Source organism: Delphinapterus leucas, chromosome 5, assembly GCF_059928025.1.
Source record: "Delphinapterus leucas isolate spDelLeu-1000000601 "Yukka" chromosome 5, BTC_Dleu_Yukka2, whole genome shotgun sequence".
Taxonomy (NCBI): Eukaryota; Metazoa; Chordata; class Mammalia; order Artiodactyla; family Monodontidae; genus Delphinapterus; species Delphinapterus leucas.
In genome coordinates this window covers 63606637-63631808 of record NC_143133.1, presented here as the reverse complement: position 1 = coordinate 63631808, position 25172 = coordinate 63606637, and the positions used below count along the sequence as shown (strand labels likewise).

General features: G+C 35.5%; 1 protein-coding gene across 5 annotated transcripts in view; it reads right to left on the bottom strand.

The window, feature by feature from the left end:
• The window catches only part of KLHL5 (kelch like family member 5), a 74338-nt gene that overhangs the window by 26533 nt on the left and 22633 nt on the right, over positions 1-25172 (bottom strand). For 3 of the 5 annotated variants that reach the window (XM_022565876.2, XM_022565886.2, XM_089911799.1), the window contains 4 exons: positions 15840-16022; positions 12866-13002; positions 12129-12325; positions 2027-2239 (listed from right to left, as the gene is read on the bottom strand). In XM_022565876.2, the coding sequence (XP_022421584.1) occupies positions 2027-2239; positions 12129-12325; positions 12866-13002; positions 15840-16022 (730 nt within the window). Of the gene's footprint in view, positions 1-2026; positions 2240-12128; positions 12326-12865; positions 13003-15839; positions 16023-20191; positions 20237-25172 lie in introns of all 5 variants that reach the window. The other 2 variants (XM_022565897.3, XM_089911797.1) reach the window with 1 other exon arrangement.

Genomic DNA, 25172 nt, shown 5'->3' with positions numbered 1-25172 from the left:
ACCACTGCGCCACCAGAGAAGCCCTGATTTATTTTTTAATCTATTTCTTCCTCCACCTGATGTCCCTCCCCCCACCTCGCAAATTTACACAAAGTACATTCAAAAGGCAGAATAGTTCAGTGGAAAAGGCATAGAACTTTATTTGGGTTCAAGTCCTACCTCTGTCTCATAACTCTAATATATGTTAGCCAAGTAACAAAGCCAAAGAAAACTACAACGCAGAAGGGATTTATGCAATCACTTTGCGATTTTGCGCATATGGTTTTACTTTTTTGGTCTGTTACTTCATTTGTACAACAGGTGTTAGACTAAATGTTCTCCAAAGTGCCTTTCAACTCTAAGATCTTATGGCTATGATTATCAGCAGTATCCTGGATAAAAGAAATTTTAAAGATCTCTTAGAGTCATGCAAATATAGCATCATAAACATTTGAAGCTACAGGACTGAAGTAAATTGTCAGGTTACTTAATTGCACAGATTCTTTTCAAAGTCCACTAGGATTTTTCAGATTTTATTTTCTTTCATTTAGAAAAGGATAAGAAAAAAATTCTGTTGTATATCAGCAAAAATAGTCCTCTCATCTTTAAATCTGATTTTAAGAGAAATGTTTTATGATGTTATTGTTCCTGAATTGTCACCAGTTCGTGTAGTTTCACTCCTATGAATTCAAACAATATTCTATCTGTGAAGAGAGGTCTTTCTTATAAAGCAGCAGCACTGATTTTTGTTTCTATAAGGTAGAGAACAAACAGTAACTTTTGCTCACAACAGATGGAAATAATATATAATGCTCAAGATAAATACAAATAAAATTAAACTCATGGCACTTTAAACAATAACAACAAAAAATCTGATCTCAAGCAGTAACAACTCATTCTTTCTTTACTTTCAAGGACTCTATTTAAGGCCTCAAAATAAGTAGCAAAGTATGCAGAGGAAATTTTTGTATATTCCAGCTGAAACTGTAAAAAGGGGAAACTATGCATGTAAATACGTTACTGATTGCTTTGAATATACCAACTAGATATCTCAATTCTAAAATAATGGTAATAATTATACTAATATTATTTATAACACATTTTATTTCACAGAGCACTTTTCTGATCCTCATTAAAATCCTGTGAGATAGAAAGGATGTTATCTCCACTTGACAGATGAAGAAACCGAGGTAAGTGAATTTGCCAAGTCACAGAGTTTTAGGATGTCAGAGCCAGAACTATTAACATGTTATTAATTTATATACCATCAGAATCCAGCATTTAGTGGATACTTAATAAATGTGTGGCAAATGAATTAATCTAAATTTTCTGGTTCCTAGAGTCCAGTGTTTCTTTCATTAGCAGCTTTATTAATTCTTCAGTTGCTAGGATAGGTCTGCAGTTGCTAGGATAGGTCTGCAGCTGAGTCAAATAAAATTACTAACCTCAAAGCAACAATGTTACTTAATGGATGCAATTTAGATAGACCTTCTGGGTTGAAAACAAACAGAATTTTATTTTTGCTATCTTTTCACCTTAACATTTCATAGGGATATATATAAAATAACCATATTGAATAGAATAAATAAGCTCATATTAATGTAATTAATAGATAAGCTCATATTAATGTAATTAGCATAAAGTGAATACAGTAGTCCCTCAGTATTCTGGGGACAGGGGGTTGGTTCCAGGATTTGTGTGGATACAACATTTCACCTCAAATATGTAGTATTTGCAGATAACATCTACACAGTCTCCTGTATACTTTAAATCATCTCTGGATTACCTACAATACCAAATACAATGCAAATGCTATGTAAATAGTTGTAAATGCAACGTAAATGTTATGTAATAGTTGCTGGTACAGGACAGCTTCAAGTTTTGCATTTTGGAATTTTCTGGAATTTTTAAAAAAATATTTTCAATCTACACTTCGCTGAAATTGAGATGTGGAGCCCACAGATGTGGAAGGCTGACTACTCAAAGTTGCAGCAACTACTGTTGTTGAAATTATGACATTGATTTTAAATAATCAAAAATAGTTTACCTGTGGCGCAAGGAGAGGTAGCCTAATATAAGCCAAAAGTTTACTGAGATCTTTCCGTCTCTCTTCCAAATCATGACGGACCCAAGTAAGAAGTGCATTCAATATTGTCTCCTCACTAGGAATGTTCATGTCATCACTGGCCAAGAGCTTTGCAATTTCACTGGCTGGTAATAACACAAATTCCTGGTTTCGAATTACTTCCATGAAATGTTCCTAGAGGGAAAAAGAGCATATAATTGATATTGTTTCTTCTGTCCATCACAGTTTAAAAGAAACTAAACATTTTTTAATTAGATGCCAAAACACAGTTTATACTTCAGCCCTTCCTTACAATGTATTATTGCGTGCAAGGGAAAAAACACAGAAGAAAATAACATTTAAACTGTAATTATGTTGTTGAAATTCTTATTTCTATGTAAGTAGAATTAAAGCTTTGTATCATTTATTACAATTAAAAAATAAATTTGGGATTTTTAGGCATTGCTTTGCTCAAGTTAGGGAATAGTTTTGGCAAGTCTTTCAAAGGAAGATAGAAAAAAATGACATAGACACTTTGTATGATTAACATCAAAAGTGAGTTTAGATTTGTGGTGCAGAAGATTTTGGCCAAGAGGGGAGCGATATACCTGGGTGAGAATGAAGTTATTTCTCTTACCCAGAAATGGCCTCTAGGGTGGCTAAATTTCCCAAGACCATTCTGAACCACGGAAGTCTTCTCAGACTGCCTGGGAAGAGAATGTGTCCTTAGAGCTATCCATGAGCCAAACTGGCCTTTAAAAGTATTTTAATATTATTTATAAGACCACCAAGGATTTTAGGTCTGATTTGAAAACTTTAATCTCTTCTTACCTGATTTATGTACAAAGTTCTTTTGGTCTCATAGGAAAAACAGCCAAAACAAAAATGCTGACCTACAGTACACTGGGACTCCAGGGCCTTAGACCGAAGATGACTCAGTTCTGGCTACATTCTAGAATCAGCCTCTTTATAATTTGAAATGGAAGATAAAAATACCCTTAGATAACTTTTACTAGGCTATTATGCTAAACAATCTAAAGAGAAAAGAAATAGTCTTCTGTTGTAAAAGGTTACAAGTCTTAATGCATGGGCTGCTTACACAGTTATAATACAAACGCAAATGCTACAAGTATTGTCCCTTAATGTTTTTCTTATGCTTCTTAACGTACTATGGCTGTCTCAGCATACAGTTTTAATAAAAAAAGCTAAGGCTGTTTAAATCAGAGCTATTTAAAAATAGCTCAAGATACTTAAATTAGAGCTAGAGATAAGGACTATCAACAATTATCTTCTATATTAAGATGAGAATTGTATTTTCCATATAGCATCCAGTAACCCAAGTTAGGTACTGATCTAAGATATATCTTGGGTTGACATTTCACTCCTTTCCAAGAAATTCTTAAGAGGAAAACCATACATGAATAATTAACTACATTCAATTGCCTCAATTCATCATGATTTGTTAAAGATGCCCAAATGAATCTATTTTAATATGACTGATTATCATTTTTCAGAAATATATTTTAACAAAACCTCAGGGCTGGAATGGCTTCAAGCAAATTGTACTACTCAATTGTATAGCGACATTATAAAATGATTTGGTAACACACAGCAAGAGCTATAAAAATGTTGAAGCTCTCAACTCGTAGTTATACCACAAGTAGTTTAATCCTTAGTAAATAATTCACAAGAGGGGGAAGAAAAAGCTGATGCTTCTCTAATGGTGCTTCTTTGTATTATTATTTATAATAGTAAAAAAAATGGGAAATAGCTTAAATGTCCAGCTCTAGGGGGTTGTAACTCAATTGGCTATTTTTCAGGCATTAACAATTTTAGGGACAAAGACCACATAGATAAATGGAAAGATATTTATTATATAATGTTAGATGAGATTCTGAAGAAATCAAAATAATATACATTTCTAATTGTTCAAAAGTATAGTGTATAGCACTGTCAGCAGTTATACAACACTTGCCATACTTTCAAATGGAATTAATTTCATTTTATCAATGAGAAAAAGATTATATAAATATTCATTTAATTAATAGTTTATTTGTTGATATATCTATTTCAGAACAATGCCCATGCCATTCTGGTATAATTTGTATTAAGTGAAAATTGAGTTTTTCAATACCTTACAGAAATACTACTGAACTGAAGGTTAAACATAAAGTGCTTTTCAAAAGTATTAATTTGGTTTTGAAGCAAGTACTTTAGCAAAATTCAATGTTTTTTTACAGGTTTTCTAGAACAAGAAACAAAATTTAAAATTGTAAAATCAAATGTTTGTATTTATTTTATCAATCCACAGTGACATTCAATATTTGTAATGACATAACCAGTCTTAAGATTTTTTTTTGTAGAGGTTACATGATGTCTTCCAGGTCACGTTCAGTGGCAGTCAGAACAAGAACAAAAGTTTCCAGATTTCAGGATTACAAGAAGGAACTTTTCATCCTTTTCTATTTGTATTCGTGCAGGATGAGTGAACATCCCAAGTATGTGCACTATTTGCTAATTTTGACAGTTGATTTCACTCTGTGGCATTGTGCTTACTTCATATTTTAAATCCATTTTACGATACAAACAGCTATCATGCTACCAAACACTTGCTAGCATTATGCTCTTTCCTCCTTTGGAATAGTTTTCAAGCACATGAAATAACTGAGGGATTTATTTAAATTGAAGACTGAATTTTGCTATACATTTTGATTCAGTTCCCACAGCAACAACTCAAATCACACAACCTGCCTCTAAATTACTTATTGTTATTAGAATTCAATTTCATGTCTCTGCTGAAACTGAATAATGTTAAATAATGGCCTTGGGGAGAAAAAAACTACAACTAACTGGCTATGAAAATAGCTTTATAAACATCGAGCTAATTTAAATTTAATTTATATCTAAGCCTTAAAGGAGCAACTGTGCCTCTACTGTAAAGAACAGCAATGGCCTAAATGCATACAAATGTTTGCATGTGAATAAAACTCCTTCTTAGGTAAGAAATATTACGTAAATTATGTAATAATTACAAAGGAAAAAAATCCACCTTTATTTTATTTATATTTATCTTATTTGAAAAAAAATTTGAACCTGAGCTATAAAAGTTAAACTAAGAAATTTACAGGGAAGAATAAAGACTGGGGGGGGGGAAGATAACTTCAACCACCAGAGGGCAGACAGCAGAAGCAAGAAGAACTCCAATCTTGCAGCCTGTGGAACGAAAACAACATTCACAGAAAAACAGACAAAATGAAAAGGCAGAGGACTATGTACCAGATGAAGGAACAAGAAAAAAACCCAGAAAAACAACTAAAAGAAGTGAAGATAGGCAACCTTCCAGAAAAAGAATTCAGAATAATGATAGTGAAGATGATCCAGGACCTCGAAAAAAGAATGGAGGCAAAGATGGAGAAGATGCAAGAAATGTTTAACAAAGACCTAGAAGAATTAAAGAACAAACACCTAGAAGAATTAAAGAACAAACAAACACAAATGAACAATACAATAACTGACATGAAAAATACACTAGAAGGAACCAATAGCAGAATAACTGAGGCAGAAGAACAGATAAGTGACCTGGAACACAGAATGGTGGAATTCACTGCCGCAGAACTGAATAAAGAGAAAAGAATGAAAAGAAATGAAGACAGCCCAAGAGACCTCTGGGACAACATTAAATACACCAACATTTGCATTATAGGGGTCCCAGAAGGAGAAGAGAGAGAGAAAGGACCAGAGAAAATATCTGAAGAGATTATAGTCGAAAACTTCCCTAACATGGGAACGGAAATAGCCACCCAAGTCCAGGAAGTGCAGAGAGTCCCAGGCAGGATAAACCCAAGAGGAAACACGCCGAGACACATAGTAACCAAACTGACAGAAATTAAAGACAAAGAAAAATTATTGAAAGCAGCAAGGGAAAAACAACAAATAACATACAGGGGAGCTCCCATAAGGTTAACAGCTGATTTCTCAGCAGAAACTCTACAAGCTAGAAGGGAGTGGCATGATATACTTCAAGTGATGAAAGGGAAGAAACTACAACCAAGATTACTCTACGCAGCAAGTATCTCATTCAGAATCAACAGAGAAATCAAAACCTTTACAGACAAGCAAAAGCTAAGAGAGGGCTTCCCTGGTGGTGCAGTGGTTGAGAGTCTGCCTGCCGATGCAGGGGACATGGGTTCGTGCCCTGGTCCGGGAAGATCCCACATGCCGCGGAGCGGCTGGGCCCGTGAGCCATGGCCGTTGAGCATGCACGTCCGGAGCCTGTGCTCCGCAACAGGATAGGCCACAACAGTGAGAGGCCCACGTACCGCAAAAAAAAAAAAAAAAAAAAAAAAAAAAAAGCTAAGAGAATTCAGCACCACCAAACCAGCTCTACAACAAATGCTAGAGGAACTTCTCTAAGTGGGAAACACAGAGAAGAAAAGGACCTACAAAAACAAACCCCAAACAAGAAAATGGTCATAGGAACATACATACAGATAATTACCTTAAATGTGAATGGATTAAATGCTCCAACCAAAAGACACAGGCTTGCTGATTGGATACAAAAAGAGACCCATATATATGCTGTCTACAAGAGACCCACTTCAGACACATACAGACTGAAAGTGAGGGGATGGAAAAAGATATTCTATGCAAATGGAAATCAAAAGAAAGCTGGAGTAGCAATACTCATATCAGATAAAATAGACTTTAAAATAAAGAATGTGACAAGAGACAAGGAAGGACCTACATAATGATCAAGGGATCAATTCAAGAAGAAGATATAACAATTATAAATATATATGCACCCAACATAGGAGCACCTCAATACATAACGCAATAGCTAACAGCTATAAAAGGGGAAATAGACAGTAACACAATAATACTGGGGGACTTTAACACCTCACTTACACCAATGGACAGATCATCCAGACAGAAAACTAATAAGGAAACAAAAGCTTTAAATGACACAACAGACCAGATAGATAAGGTACTTGTAGGACATTCCATCCAGAAACAGCAGATTACACTTTCTTCTCAAGTGCACACGGAACATTCTCCAGGATAGATCACATCTTGGGTCATAAACAAGCCTCGGTAAATTTAAAAAAACTAAAATCATATCAAGCATCTTTTCCAACCAGAACGCTAGGAGATTAAAAACAAATCACCAGGAAAAAAACGTAAAAAGCACAAACACATGGAAGCTAAACAATACGTTACTAAATAACCAAGAAATCACTGAAGAAATCAAAGACAAAGTCAAAAAATACCTAGAGACAAATGACAAAGAAAACATGACAAACCCAAACCTATGGGATGCAGCAAAAGCAGTTCTAAGACAGAAGTTTACAGCAACACAATCCTACCTCAAAAGAACAAGAAGAATCTCAAATAAACAATCTAACCTTACACCTAAAGGAACTAGAGAAAGAAGAACAAACAAACCCAAAGTTAGTAGAAGGAAAGAAATCATAAAGATCAGAGCAGAAATAAATAAAATAGAAACAAAACAACAGCAAAGATCAATAAAACTAAAAGCTGGTTCTTTAAGATAAACAAAATTGATAAACCTTTAGCCAGACTCATCAAGAAAAAGAGAGAGGGGACTCAAATCAACAAAATTAGAAGTGAAAAAGGAGAGGTTACAACCGACACCACAGAAATACAAAGCATCCTAAGAGATTCCTACATGCAACTCTATGCCAATAAAATGGACAACCTGGAAGAAATGGACAAATTCTTAGAAATGCACAACCTGCCAAGACTGAATCAGGAAGAAATAGAAAATATGAACAGACCAATCACAAGCACTGAGATTGAAACTGTGATTAAAAATCTTCCAACAAACAAAAGTCCAGGACCAGATGGCTTCACAGGTGAATTCTATCAAACATTTAGAGAAGAGCTAACACCTATCCTTCTCAAACTCTTCCAAAAAACTGCAGAGGAAGGAACACTCCCAAACTCATTCTACGAGGCCACCATCACCCTGATACCAAACCAGACAAAGATACTACAAAAAAAGAAAATTACAAATATCACTGATGAATATAGATGCAAAAATCCTCAACAAAATACTAGCAAACAATCCAACAACATATTAAAAGGATCATACACCACGATCAAGTGGGATTTATCCCAGGGATGCAAGCATTCCTCAATATATGCAAATCAATCAGTGTGATACACCATATTAACAAGTTGAAGAATAAAAACCATATGATCATCTCAATAGATGCAGAAAAAGCTTCTGACAAAATTCAACACCGATTTATGATAAAAACTCTCCAGAAAGTGGGCATAGAGGGAACCTACCTCAACATAATAAAGGCTGTATATGACAAAACCACAGTCAACATCATTCTCAGTGGTGAAAAACTGAAACCATTTCTTCTAAGATCAGGAACAAGAAAAGGTTGCCCACTCTCACCACTATTATTCAACATACTTTTGGTAGTTTTAGCCACGGCAATCAGAGAAGAAAAAGAAATAAAAGGAATCCTAATCGGAAACGAAGTAAAACTGTCACTGCACGTGACATGATACTATACATAGATCATCCTAAAGATGCCACCAGAAAACTACTAGAGCTAATCAATGAATTTGGTAAAGTTGCAGGATATGAAACTAATGCACAGAAATCTCTTGCATTCCTATACACTAACAATGAAAGGTCAGAAAGAGAAATTAAGGAAACAATCTCATTCACTATTGCAACAAAAGAATAAAATACCTAGGAATTAACCTATCTAAGGAAGTAAAAGACCTGTACTCAGAAAATTACAAGACACTGATGAAAGAAATCAAAGATGACACAAACAGATGGAGACATATACCATGTTCTTGGTTTGGAAGAATCAATATTGTGAAAATGACTCTACTACCCAAAGCAATCTACAGATTCAATCCAATCCCTATCAAATTACCAATGGCATTTTTTACAGAACTAGAACAAAAAAATTTTAAAACCTGTATGGAGACACAAAAGACCCCGAATAGCCAAAGCAGTCTTGAGGGAAAAAAATGGAGCTGGAGGAATCAGACTCCCTGACTTCAGACTACACTACAAAGCTATAGTAATCAATATGGTACTGGCACAAAAACAGAAACATAGATCAATGGAACAGGATAGAAAGCCCAGAGATAAACCCATGCACCTATGGTCAACTAATCTGTGACAAAGAAGGCAAGGATATACAATGGAGAAAAGACAGCCTCTTCAATAAGTGGTGCTGGGAAAACTGGACAGCTACATGCAAAAGAATGAAATTAGAACACTCCCTAACATCATACACAAAAATAAGCTCAAAATGGATTAAAGACCTAAATGTAAGACTGGACACTATAAAACTCTTAGAGGAAAACATAGGAAGAACACTCTTTGACATAATTCACAGCAAGATCTTTTTTGACCCACCTTCTAGAGAAATTGAAATAAAAACAAAAATAAACAAATGGGACCTAATGAAACTTAAAAGCTTTTGAACGGCAAAGGAAACTATAAACAAGACAAAAAGACAACCCTCAGAATGGGAGAAAATATATGCAAATGAATCAACGGTCAATGGATTAATCTCCAAAATATATAAACAGCTCATGCATCTCAATATTAAAAAAACAAACAACCCAATCCAAAAATGGGCAGAAGACCTAAATAGACATTTCTCCAAAGAAGACATACAGATGGCCGAGAGGCACATGAAAAGCTGCTCAACATCACTAATTATTAGAGAAATGCAAATCAAAACTACAATGAGGTATCACCTCACACCGGTTAGAATGGGAGTCATCAGAAAATCTACAAACAACAAATGCTGGAGAGGGTGTGGAGAAAAGGGAACCCTCTTGCACTTGAAATTTTGGTGGGAATGTAAACTGATACAGCCACTATGGAGAACAGTATGGAGGTTCCTTAAAAAACTAAAAAAAGAATTACCATATGACCAAGTTATCCCACTACCGGGCATACACCCTGAGAAAAACCATAATTCAAAAAGACACATGTGGGCTTCCCTGGTGGCGCAGTGGTTGAGAGTCTGCCTGCCGATGCAGGGGACACGGGTTCGCACCCCAGTCCGGGAAGATCCCATATGCCGTGGAGCAGCTAGGCCTGTGAGCCGTGGCTGCTGAGCCTGCGCGTCCGGAGCCTGTGCTCCGCAACGGGAGAGGCCACAACAGTGAGAGGCCCACATACCGCAAAAAAAAAGACACATACACACCAGTGTTCATTGCAGCACTATTTACAATAGCCAGGTCATGGAAGCAACCTAAATGCCCATCGACAGATGAATGGATAAAGAAGAAATGGTACATATATACAATGGAATATTACTCAGCCATAAAAAGGAACGAAATTGGGTCATTTGTGGAGACGTGGATGGACCTAGAGACTGTCATACAGAGTGAAGTCAGAAAGAGAAAAACAAATATCATATAGTAACACATATATGTGGAATCTAGAAAAATGGTACAGATGAACTGGTTTGCAAGGCAGAAATAGAGACAGAGATGTAGAGAACAAAAATATGGACACCAGGGAGGGAAAGCGGGTGGTGGTAGGATGAATTAGGAGATTGGGATTGACATATATACACTAATATGTATAAAATAGATAAGTAATAAGAACCTGCTGTATAAAAAAATTCAAAAAACAACAAACAAACAAAAATTTAAAGAGGGTACCAGTCTCCTTAAAAAAAAAAAAAAAAAAAGAACGGCTTGAGGGGGGAAATATTTCAAAGGACTTAATTTAAAAGATGTTAAGCTAATATGATGCTAGGTCTGTACAGTACTGCCCTGTCTACACAATCTCTATTTTTTCACTTGAAACACTTTGACATCATAAATAAGAAACATTTCTAAGAAGCGATTACACCATGGGGAGAATAAAGGTTCTGCTTTTGCCTGAGTGCTTTTGCTCGCTCACATAGATCACTACTGTGTTGAACAGAGTAAATCTAAATGATGATGACAATGATGATATCATTTATTGACTGGGTATACTATGTATCAACCACTGTTTTAAGTGCTAAACTTCTATTAACTCATTTAATCCTCACATTAAGCTCATGAAGTAAGCAGAATTAATCTTCCTCATAGTTACAAATATCTATTCTTATAATTTTTTCCAAATCTCTATTTCTCTAGTAGAAGATTCCTAAAGTACTGTTCAATCCCTTCACCTACAAACCAATTCAATGGAAGGAAGGGGGATGGAAGAGAGGATAGACAAAAAAATATCCCCTAAATGTTGACTAAATCAGTAACAGGGATAATGATATATGTGTATGTGAATGTTCACATTCTTTCTTCTCTCAGAAGCCGTATTGCCCTAAATGAAGCATTTAAAGCAAAAATTTCAATCACTGCCCAAGTGTGAAGACCCATGTGTAGCAAGATGGTCATTCCTTAAAAATCCACACACCTCCGTTCCCCAAATCCCTCTACTATTAAGATGGTGGAGGCTGGTCCCAACAGTATGCCCTCAACATGCCCTTATTTTCTTGCTGTCCTAGATCAATCTATATCCATTATCCTCCAGGCTTCTGAATCAGAACCCCCTGTGTTTTACTTTGAGCACATAATTTGCTACAATTAATAAGAATATTTTCTATGTAGCTAAAGACACTTCTAACATATAGTCAGATTTATCCTTAATAAAAAGTCTCCCTTTCATCCTCCTATCTTCTGTACTAATACTGCACCAATACACTACAATCACTATCACCAACTTCCAACAGTATGTGGACAATTCTGAAATTCATCCATGTACTACAAAATAAACTGTCTGGGGGGGAAATCCTGCTTTAAAAAGCAGCAGATCTGAAAATCTTGAATGGAATAGTCCTAGGCTACCGCTCTGCTTCTTAGTGGCTATAATAACTTAAGGCTTGACTCATAAGTCCAGGAGAAATATTACTTGACGTTTTTTCCTCATAACTCAATGAAAATATGACAAACTACACAGTGAGCCTGAACCTCAAGACATATGCAGAGCCATGGGAAGACAGCAACATGTAGATAAGCCTGCAACAATAAGGAATAAAGCAAAGAGCATATACCTTCCTGCTTTTCAAAAAATACATACCATAGTATAATTGTGAGCCACTTTATGCAAATCTGTACAACCTTGAGCATCAGCAAAAGAACGGATTCCAAGACAGTTGGATGGGTGAAGCTGTTTCATTAAAAACTTACAGCATGCTTCCACAACCTGTGAAAGCTGAAGAAGGCAAGCTGTAGATAACAGGCACTCAATATTATCTTCTTTTAATTCAAGGCGGCCTTAATGATAAAAAGAAATTCCATTAACTATGGAATTATATTAACTTTAGTTTATAAGGTAATTGGTGTTAACAGTAATAATTCTAAACAAGAGCTCATTACATGCATTCCAGACACAGATGATTTAAGACATTCCAAAAAGAAAAAAAAGTACTAAACATGAAAAAAAACGATTAGCACTTTGTGACTTCTACTAAAATTTAAAAATTAATAGCTTGTTTCCAGAATTTTTAAAGAATGATTTAATTAGTAATATATCTATTACATATAACTAAAATTTTAAATGCAATAATTAAAAAACATAACTCATCAAATTATTACATTAATATTTAAAAATATCATTCAATAGCTTAATTATGATAACCATTTTAAAGGTTCTAATATAGAGATTTTAACCTATATACATACCACCAGGGGTGGTGATTGTAACAGCAGAATTAACTGTTAGCTAAGGCAGGCTTTATTAAAAGCAGAAATCTGAAATCAAATAATACAACTTACATTTAAGAAGTTTTAAATTCATATTTTCAGATTTATTACCTGTATATGCATACTGAATCAAGGACCATAGTGAATTTGGTTCTACACCTTCCATTTTTATTTCTTCTTGCCTTGCTTCCCTGACATCATTAGTAAACATGGCAGCAAAATAATCTGAGACAGAAGAGAGCACCAATCTAAGAACATATTAGAAGAAAAGCAACAAATCAGTGACAACATCAAAGCTGATGTTCATTAGTAAATGCTGCTGCTTTCTTTTTCCTTATTTTTCTTTTCCTTTTTAAAAAAAATTTTGTTACCCATAGAAAGTGCTTGGTACTGAGAAATGCATTTTAAGTTTGACAAACTGCTTTATGCTCTAGCTCCTTCCTTTGAGTAACAAATTACCATTACTGAAAATTTTCTGCTGACATAAATGATTTACTCATTCACTACTTAAATATCCCTTTTTAACATCCTGAAAAAAAAGCTACAAGCTCACAGCATTAAACTGATGGTAAAAAAAATGGGGGGAAGAATGTAAAGGTTCTTCTTTTTATCACTTTTGAAAATAATCTAAGTTTTGTTTTAATTGTAGAGGTAGTCAATATATGGAAGACATTTGAGACTGGTTTTAGGTTATTTTTTTTTTTTTTTTTGGTTTTAGGTTATTTTTAAAAAATATTTATTTATGTATTTGGCTGCGCCAGGTCTTCATTGCCACGTGTGGGATCTTCGTTGCAGCATGTGGGATCTTAGTTGTTGGCATGCAAACTCTTAGTTGCAGCATGTGGGATCTAGTTCCCTGACCAGGGATCAAACCTGGGCCCCCTGCATTGGGAGCACAAGTCTCAGCCACTGGACCACCAGGGAAGTCCCTAGCAGGTTATTTTTAAACTTCATGATTTTTAAATTATTATAGTATATTATAATGCTTGTATTTTGTTATAAAATTATATCATTATCACAATACAAAACTATACTTTGTATTTTGTTATAATACATTATTACATATTAGGTATGTCTCTGTCCAAATTATTGATAGTCACATATTAAGCAAAAATAGGTTATAAATATATGTATTTGAAACGTGCATTTTTCATTTGATAATATGTCTTGAGGATATTTTCCATATCAGCACACTTACACAGATTTACTTTATTCATTTGTTAAAGAAGTAGAAATTATGATACAGGTAATAGTTGAAGCTCTCTCTATGCTCCTCTCTAATTCCCTTTACCTCTCTCCCCAGGAGAGAGGTTTGCCAAACTGCTCTCCAAAGAGCTGTGCCAGTTTAGTCTAGCATCAGCACTGCATAAGAGTTAACCTTTCCCCACAATATTGTCGATGTCAAAATTTTGGCCACCTGCAAGGTGTTAAATGGTATCTCATTGTTGTTTTAATTTTCATTCACCTGATTGTTAGTGAGGTTGAAGGTGTTTTCAAATGTTTTTTGGCCATTCAGGTTTCTTCTTCTGAGAACTGCCCATTCATTCAGTTATTCACTGAACAAATAATAATGCACACCTAATAAATACTGGGCACTGTTCTAAATACTTGAGATGTATTAATACCTTCTCTTATGGAGTCTTATATTCTACAGGGAGACAAACAATACCCAGCAGAAGTAAATTCTATAGTACATCAAAAAGTGATAAGTGCCATGGGGAAAAAAGCAGGGTAAGGGCAAATGGGGAGTGGGTTTAAATAGGTGGTCTCATGGGAAGGTGACACTTGAGAAAAGACTTGAAGGAGGTGCAGGAATTAGTCACACAGGTATTTGGGAACAGCATTCAGGCAGAGTAGCAGCCAGTGCAAAAATCGAAAGGCAGAAGCGGCATGCCTGCCACATACAAGAGACCACAAGGGGGTCAGTGTGGTTCAAGCAGAGTGAGAAAGGAGGGCAGAACGGTAAAGAGGTAATGGCAGGCTGGGTCACATAAGCCACTGTGAGGAAATGGGCTTTCACACTGTGACATGAGGAGGCACTGGAAAGTTTGATCAGAGAAGCAACCAGATCTAAGTTCCATTTTAAAGGATCACTCAGGGAGCTGTGTAGAAAAGGGAATGTAGGAAGAAAAAGTGCAAACAGGGAGACTAGTTAGGAGTTTCTTGCACTGGTAATCCAGGTGAGATGGTAATGGCTTTCACAAGCATTGCAGGTAAGGTAATGAGTTTTGTTTTGTAAACAGGGAATTTGAGATGCCTGTATGAAATTTAGGTTGGAATATCTTTCTAATAAACCCATGCTCACAACATGGACTTTCTGTCACAATATATAGTAGCATCTCAATAAATATATGCTGAGCTGAGTAACTGAAAACTTTAAGACCAAGACCATTTTTTCTAATTTTACTTTCGCTTTGGAGGGTTTAACAAAACTTTTGGGACACAGTATTAATTAGTTTTGAAAGGTATTATAAAAAAAACCTTTGGGATCATAATGGTGATTAACACTGAACAATTAAATATGTAATTATTAGGAGAAAAATAATGAATCGTTATTTATTTAACAGCTTCTATTTCCTTTTCTTACATCAAGAAGTAATACTTCATTTCTGTTAAAGGCTTTTATTCCCTAGCACCACTGCTTTTCATATTTCTTGGAGGCAGGCAAACAGAAGTTGGAATAGATGTGGCTATTTAAAAACTCAACAGTTTTGCCACTCCATTCCACCAGCCTTTTTGTTTCTAAATACTCAAAGCTCTAATTTCTACTGAGCTTACTGAAAGTTATTTAATAGGTAGAATTAGGTGGAGTGCTGCTCATAGTAGCTGAAATCTATACCAAACAATACTGATTTCAGGCTGGTATGTTTTGTTTTTATGCTTCTACAGAGGGAAAGTGATCCTTTTGGGGTCATTTAATGTGTAATAATTTCATATGCACTGTCTTCTTTGCAGAAACTCCATGAAATATACCACTTTACCAAAAGAGTCCATTGCATAATCAATTAGAACAAGTTACCTCAATATACATAATTAAATGATCAAGGAAATATTTCACACATATAGAAATTTAGAAAACAATTACCTGTGAGCTGGAATTCTGCGATCACCAGCAACTAGAATTACATCGCATAACTGTTTGTGTCTCAAATAGTTTTCCATCTTTTTGAATGTTTGTTCAGCATGATTAAGGGCTTGGAAGAATTCATCTGATGAACATGGCTCCATAGTATGGCAGGATGATAATGTCTGACTGCTATTGGAAGTCCTGAAAAGAAAGAAAACACACATTTTGAAAAGTTGCTAACACATTAAAAATATCTTTCCTATTAAGTCCTTTTAAATCCTTCAAACATAATAGAAGCAATGCTATCGGTCTATATTAATGAACAATCATGCATCATTTTTGCCTTTGAAAATCAAATGATGGCTCAAATCATATGTGTGTCTTGCAAACACTGTGAATGTGATACCTTCTAGTTAATAGCTACATATATTCTTTGCCTGTTCCTGAGGTCTCTTCTCTGGTCAATACGACGTCTCTGCTGAAAAAGAGCCAAACTATATTCATATTGATAGTCATAGCTCCAACATTATATTTAAGGGCATAAAAGATCTTTTTTTTTTTTTTTGGGTACGCGGGACTCTCACTGTTGTGGCCTCTCCCGTTGCGGAGCGCAGGCTCCGGATGCGCAGGCTCAGCAGCCATGGCTCACGGGCCTAGCCGCTCCGCGGCATGTGGGATCTTCCCGGACCGGGGCATGAACCTGTGTCCCCTGCATCGGCAGGTGGACTCTCAACCACTGTGCCACCAGGGAAGCCCAAGAGATCATTTTTTGAAGGCAGAAAGGGAATTAAACCCTTTTGGAGATATAAACCCAAGCCATCCTTTATTTAAAAATGGGTTATGTTCACAGTTCATTTATAACTGTTTAGAATACAAAATATATCATAAAATTATAAATGAATTATAAATAATTATAAATTATAAATAATAATTATTAATAGATCATTATAAATTATAAATAAATCATTTGATTCTCTGACTAGTCTTCAATAGCCCAGGTAACCTATAACTTAGATTATAGCTTAAAAGAATTTGATGGCCTAACCCAGGTACCTAAAAATGATTTGAAATTTCCAAATTATAATTTGAAGAGTATGAGTTCTATATTTTCATTATGATTCATTGATGGAAATGGTGAAAAAGTGAAAAGATTGAAACTAAGAATGAAATCCTAAACCCACCCCTCTCCCCTAGATCCCTTCTCCAAGATCACTTGAATCAAGTAATCAACATCCCTTGGTTATACAATTAACTACAAAACCACCGACTATGCCATAACTTAGTTATCATTTCTCATCAGATCTACTTTTAAGGATATAATGATTCTGATAAATGCTTTGCTGAATTAAGCCTCACTATATCTTAAGAGAATTTTCTTAATATAAATATCTAATATCTTACCAGGGACCAGCTGCCCTCTTGACCACCAACCCTACCCTCTTTGCTGATTTGTATTAGCTCTCTGGCTCCTAAGAATTCAAATTGTCTACTCCTATTTACACTCTCTGCTGAACATTTCGAACTTCTTGATTTGCTTTCAAGGCTTCATTTGCTATCACATGTTAAATAAACATGTTATTTCAATGTGACAATTAATTCAGAGATTTTTGGGTATAGCAATCACTCCCACTGCTCCAAATGAAGGATCAAAAGAAGTGCAGGCTTCTGATTTGTAGTCTGTGGAAAAGCAAAGCTGCCCATTCACAAAAGGAACATGAAAGAGGTAGGAACAAAGCTACTCAGGCTTAAAGAGCTGCACAGCTTTCTAGCGTTTCTTGTTCTGTTTTAAGAAATTTGGGACCTTGCACATACAATTTTAATAATGGAAGAATTTACTTAAAAAAAGAATTTGCTGCATATCCAGCCAACTGTAGAACCTAGGTATCAGAACCATTATACACAGAATTTTTACATCTAGAAGGAACCTATGTAGTCATTTAATTCAACTCCCTTATTTTGCAGATGAGAAAATTTTGAGGCCCCAAATGGCTCAAAGTGATCAACCAAGGACATATAGGTAGCTGGATACAAAACCAGGGATCAGGAGGCATTCAGAATGTTGGTCAAATCACTCACAAAGGAATGGAAATTTTTGCTTACCTTTACCTTAAGGCATCAGTCAGTGCAAGGATCAAGGGTATGAAGGGAGAATGATAGTACAATATGAATGAGGATAATCTGACAATAACAACAACAACAACAAAAGACATGAGAATTCAGGATCTTAGACAAAAGTCTACTGCTCTGTTACTGCCCCTTAGCTAGGGTTAAGACAGCAAGAGTCTCTTAGTTTTCCATGGGGCAGAGATAACATCTCTATCTCTGGCTAATCAAAGGATTTTAATACTCTGGCTCTGTGTAATTTATAATGTCATTACTTTCTTACTATTTCTTTTCCTATTATGTGTTTTGGTTTGGAAGCTTGAATTGGACAGGTATGGGGTAGTGATTAAGAGCATTTTAGGAAGGTTCTAGAACTGTGCTGTCCAATATAGTAGCTACTAGCCCCCATGTGGCTATTTTTTTTTTTTTTTTTGCTGTACGCGGGCCTCTCACTGTTGTGGCCTCTCCCGTTGCAGAACACAGGCTCCGGACGCGCAGGCTCAGCGGCCATGGCTCACGGGCCCAGCCACTCCGCGGCATGTGGGATCTTCCCGGACCGGGGCACGAACCCATGTCCCCTGCATCGGCAGGCGGACTCTCAACCACTGCGCCACCAGGGAAGCCCCCCATGTGGCTATTTTAATTAAAATAAAATAAAATTAAAAAGTTCTTTAGTTGAACTAGTCGTATTTCAAATGCTCAAGTAGCCCCATGGGGCTAGTGGCTGCCAGATTGGATGGTGCAGATATAGAACATTTCCATCATTGCATAAAGTTCTATTGCATAGTGCTGATTCAACTCTGTTACTATGTATCTGGACGAGTTATTTAACTTCTCTAAGTCTTACCTCCAATAGCAATACAGGAATAAGTAATACATAGTACTTTCTTTTAGAGGATCCTTCATGGGAGGATTATTAAATGAATGCATATCCCTAGCACAGAAAAAGTACACAATCAAGGTAAATAAACTCCTATTAGTAGATCCTTGTTTTTCAAAGGCCAATGGGAAGGCCTGTAATCTCAGTCTTTTGTCTTATACAATGTTGTTTGTTTGGTTGTCTTCCTAAAAAACGATCGCCAACATTATCAATTTTTATAACGAAATTTCCTGATTCTTAATTAAAATGGCCTTTAACAAACCCAGTAGACATCCTAACCCACAATATAAACATCTGGGAATAGGCCATTTATGGAGCATTTAAAACATATTTCTCTGTGATTCCTACTAGATCTTTACATGGTAACAGAGGAAATATATCTAACATTTCTGCTTAGTTTTATTTCTTTGATGTTACTAAGATGGTAAGTCATATTTCAAAGAATTGCATCATGAGATCATTCAAATCTTTTGTAACAGACGTTCTTTGTAATGAACTCTACCTTGCTGGATATTTCCAGACTACTGGGAAACATTTAATTTTTAGCTTATTGTCCCTCTGCAGTAGGCTATGAATTTGTAAGTCAGAAAATGCCCAAACATAGAAAAGAGGCAAGTATCAAACAAATCAAGTCACCAGCTATTTATAGAGTAACTCCTGAGATGCATTATTGCACCAGTTGTTAGAAACTGGGGATGCAAAGAAGGTATGATTTTTTTTCTTTTAGTGAAGGGACTTAGAATTTGAAGACTTAAGTTTTATAAAGTGGAAAAAAGTAAACAGCAACACTAATACTTGCAATTCTTCAGATTTCACACATCTGTGCGCACACAATATGCACCAATACTATCTTTTTATTAGAAACTATTTAGATTTCCTCACTATCATCACCAGAACTTGCATTAGGCTTTCTTAATGGAGTAACTTTTCAAAAAGAAGTTTTAAAAATCACTTCACAAGAATTATACTGTATATGATTTTGCATAGAAAACAAAGCTGCATTGAAACTCTTAAGTGGTCTGTTTGGCTCACTCCCCAGGTAAGTGATAAGCTGCCTCATAGCTTCTGGCATTCAGAATTCATGCTTTTGCCAAAGTGCAGATTACTATATCATGAATCTTTTGACATCTTTTACACATATTCAAAGTCACAAATGTAAAATAAGAATGTAAGTTGCTTAGTATAGGCTAGCAGTCTCTAAAAATATTTTTATGCATATCCTTTTCAGTATACTTTTAAGCATGTGCCCCAATATATGCATATTTATGAGTTTATAAAAGATATACATATATCATTGTACAATTATTATTTACATTATAAAACAGAAAAAAATAGATTTAAAAAATAAAATGTAAATAAACATTCTAATATATATACATATAATTACCATTTCTCCAACAGATCATCTTGTACATCCCCAATTGGAACGTAACTGCGATCAGAATTTACAGAAAGGAAAGATCAGTATGGGCTGGTGTTCGGAAAGGCAACAAGCAGCAGGTGAGATCTGAAATACATCTTAAGGTTTAGATGAGCAAGGAGGAAGAGAAGTTGGGGTTTTCTCTTTTAAGGAGAGGACAAGGCAGGTGCATAAAGAGAAATGGCAAGAGGCAAAGAAAAAGAATACCTTCACCTCTTCCCTTCTCAAGAGAAATACTTTTTCATTTTGGAATTTAAGGAGTTCTCTGCTGATCCTGCAGTCAGAATATCTTTGGTGAAAAGAGTCAAATGTTGTTTATAAAAGAATCAGATTTTCTTAAACAATAACCAGTGTGAAGGAGAAGGGCCAGTGGGCCCTCTCATACAATGCTGCTGAGAATTAAAAGAGGAGTAATGTTCCTGAAATAACTTTGAGAATACAGATCAAAAACCCTAAAAACGTGCACACCCTTGGGACTTTATCCAGAGGAAATGGTCATCTGTATGTAGAGATCTAACTATGGGGAGGGGGTTATCACAGGTTGTTTCTAACAAGAAAATATTGGAAACAATCTAAATTCCAAAAAAATTCGAATATTGGTTAAATAACCAAAAGGTATGTCTGTGCAAGGGAGAATGATGCAGCCATTCACAAAGATACAGGAGAACATTTAATGACATAGCAAGCTGTTTTACTGGACACTGCTTTTGCCTATCCAGGATTCTTTCTATGGTAACAGACCCATCTCGACCTTTTGGGAAACCACACATACCCTACCTCAGTTCACAGGGCTTGGGCAGAGGTGAGCAAGCGACTGAGGCCTGGCCAACAGGAGTATCATATCTACTGGTTATAATGATTGATTTGGGTGGACATAAGATCCAAACAAGACCAATGAGAGTCCATTTCAAGATGTTTGTTGGTACTCTTGGAAAAGAGTCACTCTCTTTCCATTGAGGAGGTTAAGCTGATAAAAAGTAAAATTAGAGCTACTAGTGGCTTTTTGCTACCACAAAGAAAGCCTGTCTAAGGTAATGCCATCACAAAGGAAAACAGATTCTAAAGAGGGGGAAAAAAAGGATTTCTGGTGTTATTTGAGTATCTGGATTCATCATGTCTAAAGTTGTTTGAGTTTTTATTTACTTATGTGAATCAAAATGTTCTAGTTTTTGCTTGTCAGTTTGAGTTGGGGCTTCTGCCTTTTTTGACCAAAGGAGTCTTAATTTTATGTTTACATTAGGGTGAAAAAGGTTACAAAATAGTATGTACAATAAGATTCAGATTTTTATTCTAAAAACATATTTGTATTCTATACTTACCTAAAATATACTGGAAGGATACTTCCTCAAATTGTTAATGGTTATTATTTTGGGGTGGCAGGGTAATTTATAATTTTTGTTTTTCCATTTTTGCTTATCTCTATTTGCTCACGTCTCAGTGGTAAAAATAGTAAATAATATGGGAAAAAACTCATTAAAAAATTAGATCCAAAGATTCCGAAGAGTTCTATCCAGCTGTCCTCACCTCTTGCACCCTGTTGATTACAACCTCCAAACCATTCTTCACATCTACCACAGTAATGAGTTTTAGCTGGACACATGGCTACCCAGGCAGAGACCACAGCTGCGCCTCCTTTGCTACTAGTTGTGGCCATGTGATTAGGTTTTCAACAATGGCACGTGAGCAGAAATGATATATGCAACTTGTGTTATTTGCTTAATGTCCTCCCTTTTCTTTCTTTGGTCCTTCCCATAGGCTAGAATGCAGAGGGGAAGCTGAGGAAGCTTTGACCATAAAGAAATAATAACACCCTACAGGATGGAGAAACAATATGGAAGGAATCTGGGTCTCTGAGGGAACCTGTGTAGCAGAGCTACCTGTCTGCCCTGGGCCACTTCCCCATTTGTTAAGTGACAGAGAAAAAAACTTCTATTTTATTTGAGCCACTATATTTCTGAATCTCTTTGTTATATTATCTTAGCCTATTCTCTACTAATATATTCCCTAAAGTTAAATGGCCAAATTATATGGCTCTGTGCATATGAGTGATTATGTGGGGTGTGTATGTGTGTGCATGTGTATCATTGTTTTCATGCCTAATATATCTAATTCTAAAAATGTAAAACTTCACTATCCAGTTCCAACTAGACGAAAATAAAATATAAGCAATAAGTGTCATAAAAGGTTCTTTTGCCTTAAAAATCTGGACTTATAAAGACCAGTTGTGCAACTGTAATGCTCAACCTTTTTCCTAAGCTGATTCTTTCTAGGAACTAATATGATTCCAATAAATTCCTATTCTGTTTAAACCAGCCAATTTCAGTTGCTTAAAACTAAGAACACTGATAGAGTGTATAGACAGGTTTTAGAGGGTTCATGAATTCCTTGAACCCCATATGAACCCCATATGAAATATTTAACACACATATGTGCACATACGCACATGTATGTGCACACACACATACAGACGGTTTTCTGGGGAGAGGTTCCATGGCTTATGTCAAGGGAATCCATGATATGACTTGGGCATACACGTGTGAGGGAGGACAATGCAATACATCCTTCCCAGATACAAGTACAATATAGTTGAACTTCTTTGCCATCTCTGGAAGCAAAATTTTTTTCATGTGGAAACATATAAGATTTTAATTTTAAAGTGAACCAGAATTAATAGAATGGTTCAAACAAGGAGATATAGAGACAACCTAAAGAGGGTCAAGAAAAAGGAGATAGCACTTGAGAAATGGTATATTATGAAGATAACCCCTTGTTGGGAGAGGAGAAGGACCTACATGCCTTCAAGATGAGTCAAAGAACAGCAAATCAACTGACAAGGTATAGAAGAGTTCAAGGGTATGTGCAGGTGAAACACAGAGTAGCAAACAATGGGTAAGACAGATCGGATGACTGTGGGTAAAGGGTTGTGGGTGTGTCGAGAGATTATACCTGTATGCCAGCCAGGGTTGGCTTTTTCAAGAACCAGCCTGAGAAAATTAGTTGAGGAGAGAAAGTGAAACTGGATAGACTGAATCATTAACTGTTATGTTGATCCAAGTTGAACTCAGTGATTAAATGAATAGTCACAGAGAACTGCTTACTGGTATGTGTGCATGAAATCTACATGTTAATCGTTTGGGTTCAAAATGCAGCTATTTCCAAGTGATCAAGGTCAATATCAACAATGATAAGTTAGATTGATGATATGTATCTTTGATATGATGTGCTGAAAATGGTACTTTTCCTTTGTGGTCTTCCTCCTTAAAACTCATTAACCCCCACCTAAGCATGAGAAAAATATCAGACAAATCCCAACTGAGTAAGACATTCTACAAAACACCTGACCACTACTCCCCAAACTGCTAAGGTCATCAAAAACAGGGAAAGTTTGAAAAACTGTCACAGCCCAGAGGAGCCTAAGGAGATATGATGATTAAATGTAACTGGTACCCTGGACTGTAACAGATAAAAGGACGTTAGGACGTTTTCTGTAACAGAAAAAAGGAAATTAAGGAAATCTGAATAAAGTATGGGCTTTAGTTAATAATAATGTATCATACTGGTTCAACAGTAACAGATACACCATATTAATACAAGATATTAGTAACAGGGAAAACTGGGTGTGGGAATATAAGGAACTCACTATACTATCTTTGAAATTTTCCTGTAAATCTAAAACTATTGTAAAAATATAAACTTTAGTTTTTTAAATGCAGTTTCATTTTACTTACTAATCTTGAGCAAGTTACTTACCCTTTCTGTGCCTCACTGGCCTCATCTCTACAATTAGAAGAATAATAGCAATCTAACTCAGAAATCTGTGAAGACTAAATGAGGTAATATAGTACTAAAATGCTTAGAACAGTGTCTCACAGATAGCAAGCACCCAATCAATATTAGCTATTATAATTTTTGGATATTTGTATAGAAGTATTTTATACATATTGACTAAAAATAGTCTGATATATAAAATATTAAACCCTAACTTTATAAACAAAGGTTGAAATAATGAAAATTTCTCCAATATGTCAATATTACATAATTTCAAAATTGGCAAATCCAGTAAAGTGTAAACTGTGTTTAAGCTATGGTCACATGGTGAGCCACTATGTAAACCTGGCTGGCCCTGGTGAAAATTCATCCTGAGTTAAAGTCATTGGAACTTACTGCTCACATAGGTCACAACTGTTACTTAGGGTCTAAAATTCCTCATGGTATAAAAAACAAAGTTTTTAATTTTATTTTAAAAACAAAGTAATGACTTAGAGATGATTCCATAGACAGAGAGTGGCTAGGCTATAGACCCAAGATCCAAGTTAAAAGATAAGAAACTTTCAAATCACTTAGATGTGTGACAGCAGAAATTACCATAAGCCAAAGGCTCAGGCAGACATTTCTCCTACTTAGAATACAACTGATCATACATATTAGCAAAATATGCTGCCTCTTAACTTCTGCTTTAACTTGTCTGGACCCACTGTAGGGGTTATGATTCTGTGTACGTAAAACCACTAAGTTGTCTTCCCTTTTTTCTAATAACTCAAAATTTCAATCTGAGTTCTGAGGTCTATGCAAGTATTATGACCGCTTAAATGAGAAATTCTTCGTATATTGTATTTCCCCACCATGTGATATCAATCTATAGTATACTCAAATAAAATGTTTACTATATATTTTATTATTTGCAAATATTATATAATGAAAATAACTATTTCCAAGTTATATACAAAATCTGATGAATGTCAGTGCAGCTTCTTTTGACATTAACAGTGATAGTTTTTGATTTGTTTACAGTAGAAGGGCAAACACCTAGAGAGACTGCTTACTTAATCAAAAAGCTGGGGGCAAAAAAATTTATCCTCATAATGAAGATCAAAGACTCAGAGCTGGAGGACTGAAGGAGGATGTGAGAATTAGATATATTTAAATCTAGGGAAAAAATGGAAAAGTA